The 10,675-nt window shown below is 38.6% G+C and overlaps 1 protein-coding gene across 1 annotated transcript; it reads right to left on the bottom strand.

Moving 5' to 3' along the window:
* Positions 1–1,261: 1,261 nt before the first annotated feature.
* Positions 1,262–10,484, bottom strand: Rab23 (RAS oncogene family member Rab23). Its single transcript, XM_076390284.1, has 6 exons — positions 10,387–10,484; positions 6,234–6,355; positions 4,130–4,292; positions 2,606–2,685; positions 2,326–2,519; positions 1,262–1,392 (listed from the first exon to the last, which is right to left on the bottom strand). The coding sequence occupies exons 1-6, from the start codon at positions 10,417–10,419 to the stop codon at positions 1,262–1,264; spliced, it is 723 nt and encodes a 240-aa protein (XP_076246399.1). The 5' UTR covers positions 10,420–10,484.
* Positions 10,485–10,675: the final 191 nt, after the last annotated feature.

Here is a 10,675-nt window from a genome sequence, read left to right as displayed (position 1 = left end):
ATGTTTACTTTTTTATTAGTTAATGAAACGAGATACAATTTGTCAAAATTTCCAAGATATATTTTTGTATACTTCAATATTTAGTGAGGTGTCAATAAATATGAACTGTCTAAAAATTGCAACATTTTATTTTTATTTTTGTTGTTGTTGTTATTATTTATGAAACAAAGTATTTTTTTCTTTAACATATTTTTAGTTTCCTTATAAGCTACAGTATTTGGTTAGCCATTATATTGATATCTGTTTATACATAAATTAATACGTAAAATTAATACCTTTTTAAACATTCTTTTCAACTGGATTAAAATATTAGAAAAAAATATATATTACTTACACTGATCATTTCTTACAATCTTATTGACTTAATATAAAAAAAGAATGCTATATTCCCCGTCTTCAACGTTTGTCTTGGCCACGTATGAATAATATATTTACAAAATATAAAAGACGTTTTAGCTTTTTAACGCGATTGCAGGAAAGTATATGGTCAAAAAATGGAATACATATTTTTTATATTAAACGATTTACGCAATTACATGCTCTTAATCGAAATGGTGAACCTTATACATATTTACACGTGCATTTATCATAGCAATGTTAAAGATAATAATCATAATAAAATTTATTATAAATTGACATGTAAAAACTTATGGAAATTTTTTCAATATAAAACATTTCTATTCCAACTATTTGTATTACTTTGTACTTTTAGTAAACGTTCTCAAAATTTTCATTATTTTTCATTTAATTAAAGCAAAGAGAAACAGAGTATGTAACGGCAGTTCCTTCATGATCATTTATCAAGTTAAGCACATCTCATAAATTTGCCGATTATGTACCAATTTAGTTTAAAGATGGAATACACGATACATTCATCTCTTTTTCATGATCTTAATGCACCATTAGACTGCGTATATGTAATTATCATGCATCATTAAACGAAGTATATTGGGTGGAAGGAACACACTTAAGCAGAATTACACTTTTTATAGTTCCGAGATACTGTTACTGGTACTATTTTCATCGAAGTGTCTTTAACTATTATACTTCATTCACTGTAAATTATATCTAAACGATAAACTTTCTCCTATTTTATCGATCGATTAATACGAAAAAAACATTCGACATTTCTTCCACCTAGCGTACACTATCGAAGCTACCTAACAAAAACTATTTGCATCTTCATAAATACGAATATCAGTCTGTACACGATTAAAAGAGCATTAGTTACAAACTTTCCACATACTTGTCCACGCAAACACTAAAGTAATCTGCAAGCATTCTTTACGAAATTTCGTTTTTTGTGATTCTTCGCCTTGGTACCTGGCCGTAACACTATGGTACCATTCCCTGTGCTCCGACCGCACGTGGAACCATTTGGACTAAATGCACCTGTAAAATATATATATTAAATATACACCTATTTTCTTAAGACCGCGATAGAGGCAGTCACAATAAAAGACGGAGAGGTAATCGTTTTTCCCTAATTTATAGTATAATAATTTACACTCCATTTCATTTACGCGCAATGCGTTACTACGTTAGATGTTTATGTTTTTGCATTACCTTACATGCGTTAATCTATGTACCCTATCTGTACATGCTGTAAGCAATTAGACCGTTGTTTGTGTAATTTATGCTAATGAATAAAATAAAAAAAATTAAACATCCCTCTATTTTTTTTCCTTTGTTGTAGCCCTAGGAGTAACTTTAGATCTAGCTTTTAGACTAGCCTCTGGCAAGCTTGATCAAAAATCCTATAAAGTAATAGCATCGATGAAGTACTCTCGTCGGTTCTAACAGATCTATAGATCCTTCCATCCCTTCACGAACCGCGAACGTGATGACGATGTATTTAAGGACGAAGTAGTAAGACTAAATCAGTCTGCGCGCGTATACGAGCATGCGTATCCGGTATGGTTAATACATTATGCATCCTTCCAAAGCATTTCCAAGAAAGCGCACCGTTTTCTTCACGCAATCGCTACGAGCTGAGCGACTGGTCAGCGTCGATGGGATCGACGTGTGAACTTACTGCGCCTTATTGTTCTTATTCGTTTGAGCCCACGTTGTACCAACTCATGCAAATCTATTTAATCATCTATTTCCTCTATGGCGCATACAGAAAGGAGCGAAAGAATTTTGAGGAAATCGAACCACTGCTGTTTCCTTCAATATTTTTAACTGCCTGAGCACTAATAAGAATATTACAGAGGTGTTCATTAACTGTACACCTCTGTATTCTTCCGCTTCTCCGTCTCATTAATAAATAAGCAACAATAGCAAGTCAGTTCCTTTGTCAGAGGGAAGACATTGTATACTCACTGATTACGGAGGGCGATCTAGGCCCCGTGGAGTATAATCTTAGGTCATCCTGATAATCGTCGTCGCAACGTCGCATCTCGTGGAGACATCGCGACGCCAGGTGCCGGAAGACGCCCATGACACCGACGTCTTCTTTCACGGACGTTCGCAGCAGCTTGCAGCCTAGCGCGCGGCCGAGCCTCTCGGCCTCGTCCCTGAAACAATGCTGTGCTCGAGATTACTCGAAATTGCGCACGCTAATTAAGCGAAAAAAGGAGCCCTGCTCGGCTGTAACGCTTACGGATCAATGACGCACTGATCAACCAGGTCCATCTTGTTCTGCACGAGAACCGTGGGAATCTCACCGCATTCGTTCTCCACCTGCAACACCGAAACGAACGGATGTGTCTCTCTTATCTCTAAGTAAGCGCAGAAAAGGGGATTTGAAGGTTTCTAATTAGACTCGACAAATTTCTTGAGCTGACTGTTCCGTTCATACTGTTAGGATTCCTGAGAGGCCAGCTCTGGCAAAATTTGATTATTTATCGCTATCAGAGAATACGAGCCTGTGATACTTTTTCTCGCCCATTTGTACTTGTCCGAGCTACACCTTTCTCGACAGTTTCTCTACGAAACGAAGAGAAAAAGCTAACGCGCAGGTTTCTACGAAAGGAATTCGAGAGTGCCCGATGATTCCGAGTATCTCGTCAGAATCAGCCACAGTTATGCTTTGTTCTTGCTGCGCTTATTGCATACGCTGCTACAAATACTTCCAGCTGTACATCATTGCTTATCATGAACGTATATCGACTTGGAACAAGAAGGTTTAACTTCTGCTGGATCCTCTTCCCACTGCAGAACGCGATGGGTACCGTGACACAATTAACTTTTGATTATATTGCTGTCATTCGAGTACTATAGGGTACTTTAGCCGATGAGTAAGTGTGGTACATTAAAGGTCGTTAAGGGACACCGTATAAAAGTACGACACCGCGAGAGTACTTTTAAGGTATCAACCGTAGGTAGGTACTCGCTCAGAACAATTGCGTACGCTCTCTGCTACGGACTCGTTTTACACGACAGTGGAGGAAAACCGGCTAGGGACTCAGCTTTTCCTTACCTACTCGATGTCCAAAAGATTTCGCGCGAGCATATTGGAATAAATCTACGTCATTTTTTCAAATTTTTGTCGCAGGATAGTTTCAATTAATTTTTTGGATGTACTATGTACTTCCAAACAGAATAATTTTATATACAGTATGATATAATAAAAACAGCACTAGATACAGTAGAACCTTGAATAACCGAGGCTCAATTATCCATCATTTTTTTGATTCACTATCATCTACTGAAAAGTCGATTAAATGAAGGTCCTACTGTACTTTTAATCAACGTCACACTTAGTAGGTTCTGCAATTTTGAAAATCGATATTTAATAAAGCTATTCCCAAATAGCACATGACATATTGAAGATGTCTATTTTATGTCCCTTTTCAATGACGTCTTTTGGACATTTTCAAGACTCTACTGAATGTCTTTGGCATATCTCTGTACTGTATGGATTGCAGCTGAAGTTTCATTCCAGCATGTATGTATGTACTTTGCAGATGAAACGAGAGAGGCTTTTCGTTTCGTAAGATGATCTAGGCCGCGTCCGCTACCTGTGGAAACGTTTGAGCCGCGTGGCGGCTGAAAATCAGCCCCGACTTTAATGGCACCTTCACTTTCACATTCCACCATCCGTCGTGACTACCTACGGAAACGTGCTTGCAAACCGTGCGCGCAAGTTCACCGTGTATATCTCTCGTGCGACAACGAGTCCTACCTTCAGCTTCCACGAAGGAATGGCGTCGAAGGAATCCCTGTCAGTGGCTGAATAAGCGAGAACGCAAGCATGGGCGCCACGATAATAAGCTGCGGTGATTGCGTCGAATTCCTCCTGGCCCGCGGTATCCCACAGCATCAGTCTCACGTCCTCGCCGTCGACCCTGCGCAACCACACAAATATGTACCATTTGTGAAACGCCTATGAATCAGAAGTCTTTTTTATTGTGTTTCGATAGAACCTTGGTGATTGCGAGAAACGGAGTCGAAGAAATATAGGGTAAGAGAGCAAAGAAAATACAGCATCTAAATGGGGGCAAATTGAAGGACCTTCGTCTGTGGACAGCACTGCGGTAGATTATGTTGCACGGTGCTAGTCGTGAAAGAAAACACTTGCGTTTTTAAATCACCTTAATTATCGGCATTCGAATGTTAAGTATATTATAATCCACGCGATCACGGAGGTCGTGCACGAACTCTTGGTCGTATATTCTTCGGCGACAGTATGCGTGTGTATTAAATACATAAAATTGGAGGAAAGATTGTCGTGACTGAGGTCATCGATTGGCGCCATTGTGGTTAAAACACCTGATGAATATAATATACATAAATTTGCAATGTTCCCTTTTTTCCTGTGATTCTTGAAGAGGATTTTGCAAATGCTCTTCTAATAAAATTAATTCCAGTATTCCAAATCTAACGGATAAGAATTGGTAGAGAAAAACGAGAAAACTCGGCCGCGTCTCTGAAGGAATCTGTAACACGCTACGCGATGAACCATTATACCTGTTCCGTTAGCCGATTTAGAAAAATTTATTCAATATCCATTTACTACTCGGGAGGTGTACAGTTACTATGTTTTCGTTAACATCGTCGTAAATCAATGATTTACATTTCAATGGCGATAGTAAACACTTCAAAGATTCTTACTGAATTTAAGTGGCGATGCTATAAGTGAAATATTTTACCGCCTATGGAGAAAGTATTGCCACGCCATAGACGCATATATTTGCTATGTGCACTATGCAGAAGAAACAGAGAACCATCAGTAAACTAATAGAGAACTCAAACAGTGTTAATCCTTTTACTATTTTAACACTGACAAGAGTACTTTTATATCGAATTAGACTTTCCACGTACTTTATTCTTTATGAATACTTAACGATTCATCGATGACAGTAAAAGAAGTGATGCTATCACAAACGTGACGCTATTTTGTCAGACGAACAATCCTATTGAAACTTTTCTCACTAAACGACGATTTAACAGTTCTGTAAACAGGTATCTATTTTCGTCCTGCATGGCAAAAGAGATGCAAAAAAGTGGCTTCCCTCTTTCTTAAAAAGGCGACCACGAGAGTGCTGCGGGGCAAAAGTGCATCAGGAAGTATCCCACGATAGGCTCATGTGTCGAGACGAATAAAGACGCGCATTTCCCAGGGACCCAGAAACGTGCACTTATTCCTGAAAAAAGGTTCAGCTGGGAGGCGCATCCATATGCAAATAGTTCACGCGCTTGGCGCGACCAACGGAATTTCATTGGCTCCCTTCAACGAGGGATCATAAAAGAGTGGAAATTTCAAATTTATGGAAATTTGAAATGTGCGCAAAGTCACAGAATGCACATAATATTCAAAAATATACAAAATCTGAAAAATAGATTCGATGGAATGATTCGTTTTGCAACCAAAGGCAGAGTTGAAAGTCATTTGAAGAAGATTGAATGAACGTTCCCTGATTCTCCCAGAAAATGGCAGGACTCACGACTGGGACGTCTTCCGCAGAACGTAATTAACTTGGTAAACCAAGTATGTACACGAGGAACGTACGCCTATTATGCATTCTTCTATAACACACTCTTTAATTATCGACCGACACTGGCCTCGCCTTCCTACACTTTCAGCACCGTGAAAATGATCCTTCATCCCGGATATTAATATTCCCACAATTTGTGAATATTGATGGGATCAGGCGTATGGTAAACTTGATTAAATTCTCTGTGAATATGTTAAAACACGGAAATATTATCGATAGATGCACAGACCTATGTACCAGGGTCGACATCAGTGTTTAAATAAAATCTTTTTCAAAAGTTAATCCACTCACTCAATCTCTCGTTCCAAAAAATCGACGCCGATGGTTTTCTTGTAATCTCTCGTGTAAGTGCCCTTGCAAAACCTTTGAATCATCGAGGACTTCCCCACGGCACCGTTACCCACTATCACCACCTGTAAAAAATAAACATTTCTGTAATCTTTTTAGGACTCTTGTTCAAAGTAACATCACGTGTTTATTGGTACTTGTTAAGAATAGTTTCGAATTTAACGGGGATAGCGTGATCACGTGCACGATCATCCTGAAAGTGGACTTTCTAAAAATCATAGATCGAGACGAACAAGAAAAAGCCATAAAATCTGCAGTTAGTTTTTCGCTAGACTGTGATTATAAGGTGTCCGTCGACTAAAAGCGGTTAGCTGTTCGTTCAGCTGTAGAATCATCAGGCATGATCGGCTACATTTGACCAACTATGCTAGGATCGATCGGTATTCGCAAGCAGCGGAGTAAGTAGACTAGTAAATTGAAAATTATGGTAATATGTCTCAGTCGATCTATAGTAGAAACGAAGTAGAGTAGCTCGAGGCCACTGTGAACTCGGCCCTCCCATCAGGTCCCCTGGTTACCCTCACGTCACTTTCTTTTTATGTTAACAGCAATCTGTACTCACAGGTGTGAGTTGCTTAACAACAAAACTAGTCTATCTTTAACAAAATAAAGAAATTGTGTTCTAGGTCATAGGTAATTACAGGAATAATAACGTTGCAAGAAATCAAGGGTCAGGAACTGCTGACCGAAATTACCAGACTATCTTGCGGTCCGAGTGGACTACCACGAATAGAATATTCGAACCTTGTTGCCCTCACAGGTAATCGATAAGAGTGCACTGAATTACAGAGAAACATTGATTTTCCATGCGGTATGCTGTAAAACCGCAGATTCGAAATTTGACAACAGCTTCTAAAGATTCTTCTTACTAAACTGTGTACAAATCCCCACATTTTATATCACATTTAATGAAAATCTTCATTAAACGATTTGGTAATATTGTTCGCTACTCTCTATGCGGTCGATATATCATCATTGCATGTCAGGTACTTTCAGAATTAGCGGTGTCGTTTGATTATTAACGCCAGGAGACCATTGAACAGTTATAATTTACAACGATAATACTTATGATAAGTAAAATTGTCACGCGAGGATAATTCGACCTCCTTCCAGTGATTAATATCGCTGTCAAGAGTAATACTTTCGGGGTGAAAATAGATAAGGCCATCCACGAAGTCAAGCACCTCGTTTACCTATTAACACGGATGACGAGAGGATGATTATTGATAGGATGTCTTTCTGCCATTCTCCCTTCTCTTCCCTCAGGCAAAGACATCAATTTTGATCATGAAGAAGACGTAAACCACAAAAGACGCGACACGGGAGAAGCAGTCGAGCCGCGTGTGAATGCCTTTCATGATTTCAGGTTGATTAACAGTTTTTCATGTACAGTTACTGCCTGGTCGTGATTTCAGGGGAAGAGAAAAAGGAAGCGATTAATTACGAATATGCTTCTGCTGATATGGTGTCGTGTTTTTACTCGCTTGATTAAGAATCCAATTTTATTAGATATTGGGAAATACACCATTCAGCGCGAAGTTGTAAGAATTCGATAAAATTCTTAGAACGAGACTCTTATTTTTTTTCGCGTATGTAAATATTCTAGAATTAATGCTTCATCCATTTTCAGTGTTATGGATTCTGTTGCGTGTTAACCCTTAATTAGTCATGGACACTTGTATACATTTTTTTGTTGCATTTGATTACGTGTATTTGCGTGAATTTGAATGATATCTAATAATACTTCAAATATTTGAATATTAAATTTAAATAGTTGAGTAAAAAATCATTAGAAGCCCACGAGCAATTAAGGGTTAGATGTGGTAAAAATCTTTTCATTCTTGACCTTTGGGTCACACGTCTCACAGTATGTAATTTCGGCAAATTCGAGATAACGGTGCGTCCAAAGCAAGATGTGGGTTAAGTCGATAAGGGCCACACATCCACGTGAAACCGGTCCTCAGAAATCGAGCTTCTGTAGGAAGTTATATTTAGGAAGCCAGCGCCCTAATGACTGTATCGTACTATGTCCAGAAACAGGTGAATTCTACAAAGAAAGATTTTATAGAGATGTCTACAGAGAGCGGTACATGGAATCAGATAAAATTAGAGATGCTAAAAAAGAGGGTAAGTGAAAGATTAAAATTACACGAAGGACAGTGACAGAGGATAAAAAAAAAACATTTCACGGTCAACCTCAACATCCTGCGTTACCCTCCTGAACGATGGGTGAAAAACGTTTTGACCTTCAACTTCTCGACACATCTGCTTTGAAGGTCGTTTAGTTACGTGTACCTGACCTTGAATAACCTTGGTCCTTGACGTGAGCTTGTACAATAACCAGCGACAGGTCACTGAACTGGATTGAAAAGTGACTGCCACCTTACTGAGCAAGGAACATAATGTTTCACTCTTTTTTCACGTTAGCATGTCTCTTGAACTAATAAGAAAGAAAGAAACAAGAAAGGCAGATTCATGGAAGAATGTTCTTGCGTGTTCCAACTAATTTCGAATATTCAGCAAAAGGTCTTCATTAACGTTTCTCTTCCTTAAGCGCGATTAATTGCCCTGACAAAATCTGTACAAATATATACCATTATATATCATTCTCAACGACTTTAGTAAATATCAGCTTAACGATCGAGAATTTACCTCAGAAACATTTTAGAGTAGGATGGTGTACGAAACGATTCGTTCCTCACACATCTTCAAGTATCCGTCTTAATGGCTAGATCATCACACACTTAGAATTTCCGATGACTGAAGTCACCGTTAAAATTTCCTTTCCTCTCGAATAAAAAATATTACCGTATGTCATGACATTCCAGACGATTGAATACCGCATATCGTCAACAAAACTCATATTTCGAGTCTCTCGAAAAAGGTTCATCAACAGTAACGGTAGAAGTGTGAACGTCAGTTAAAGAAAACGTAAATACTAGCCGTCAGGTAATAATCACGGTTTTCGCGCCACCACATTCCTAAGTTCTGCAGTAGAACCTCGGTTAACCGGACTTCAATGATCTACTATGCAATCTGCGTTCTACTGTACTTCTTTTCATTTCTTCGGCAAAGGTAATTTTAAACATTCAAATTTTTGAAATTTGTTTTTACTTTCAAATTGTTCCAATTATTATAAGCATAGCCCATAATATGTAACGATTTTTTTCGTTTAATATCGAAGAAATATCAAAGCAAAAATCGTACAATTAACTCGAAGAGCAGGAGTTCCCTTGCATCCTACTTCTCTGCAATGAAAATAAGATGTAACGATGCTCGAGCACACGCACTGCTTGTTTTCCAAGTGTGGACAATAAGAACAATAAAAGTAATACATGCTCTTACACGAGCACATGAAAATGTCAGGGTGTACCGTTATTGCAATCGAAAGATAAGCTGCAGTCATTGGAGCAGGACCATGTAATATCGCACGCGTGTCATGTGCGCATATCATATGCATTTTGATGCATTAAATATCCTTTCGTAAAAATGTATCACTGTTTATTGTCTACCTAGGTAATATCATTCTTACTGTGTGAAAAGTTCGTGGCGATAAAGAAGTAAAATGTACACTGATTTCAGAGATTACAATAGGTATTGTTCATTATCTTCGTATGGTGTTTCTATCTATTCGTTCCCTTTCGTTTGGAGCAGGAAAAGAAACTAGAGACAGAAGTTTCATATTCCTAACCTATAGCTCATTTCAGCCGGCTTCAGTCGCGTCTATCGTAACATAGAGATCTGTCACTGCGCATACGCATTTCCGAAATTTGATTTGAAACTTCGACTCGGTTAAAAGCGTTCGGTTTCTTCGAGGCGATCGGCATTTCGCATTCTTGAAAGCGTCTATTAACACTAGCGTGTATTTTCATCTCCCTGGGTACGGATGGAAAGCATTGTTTCAAAAATAAGTGGTTACTCTGCAAAAACAAGCAATGTACTTGAATTTTTACCGAAGAAACATTAGTGTCCAACTGCTTTTCGAATCACCTCTTTGTTGATTAAAAAGTATTATTTCCCACGCGTACGGAGAAGATATCGAGCATATTTCTCGCAATAATATCCAGATGGAAATGAAAATTAGAGTTTTGATCACCTTGAGTGATATCTCGAGTTCTTCCTCCCGCATCCTGACCGTAACGTGATTAGCATAATATCCAGCTACGATATATCCCGCGATGTCTGCCGCTGATCCTCTCGTGTGAAAATTTTATCCTTTGCAACGATCACCTTTCACGATATTTCGGATCGATCACCTCACATCGTAGCCGAACCATTGCTGCGGATTTCGACTGAAACTCACGCACTTTTCTTTTATGCACACGATATATCGTAAAGCACTTGGTTGGAACAGAACGACATGCACACCGGACACGCGAGTACGC

Source organism: Calliopsis andreniformis, chromosome 2, assembly GCF_051401765.1.
Source record: "Calliopsis andreniformis isolate RMS-2024a chromosome 2, iyCalAndr_principal, whole genome shotgun sequence".
NCBI lineage: Eukaryota > Metazoa > Arthropoda > Insecta > Hymenoptera > Andrenidae > Calliopsis > Calliopsis andreniformis.
Note: the sequence above shows the minus strand (reverse complement) of the source record. Positions and strands in the feature narration are given on the sequence as shown.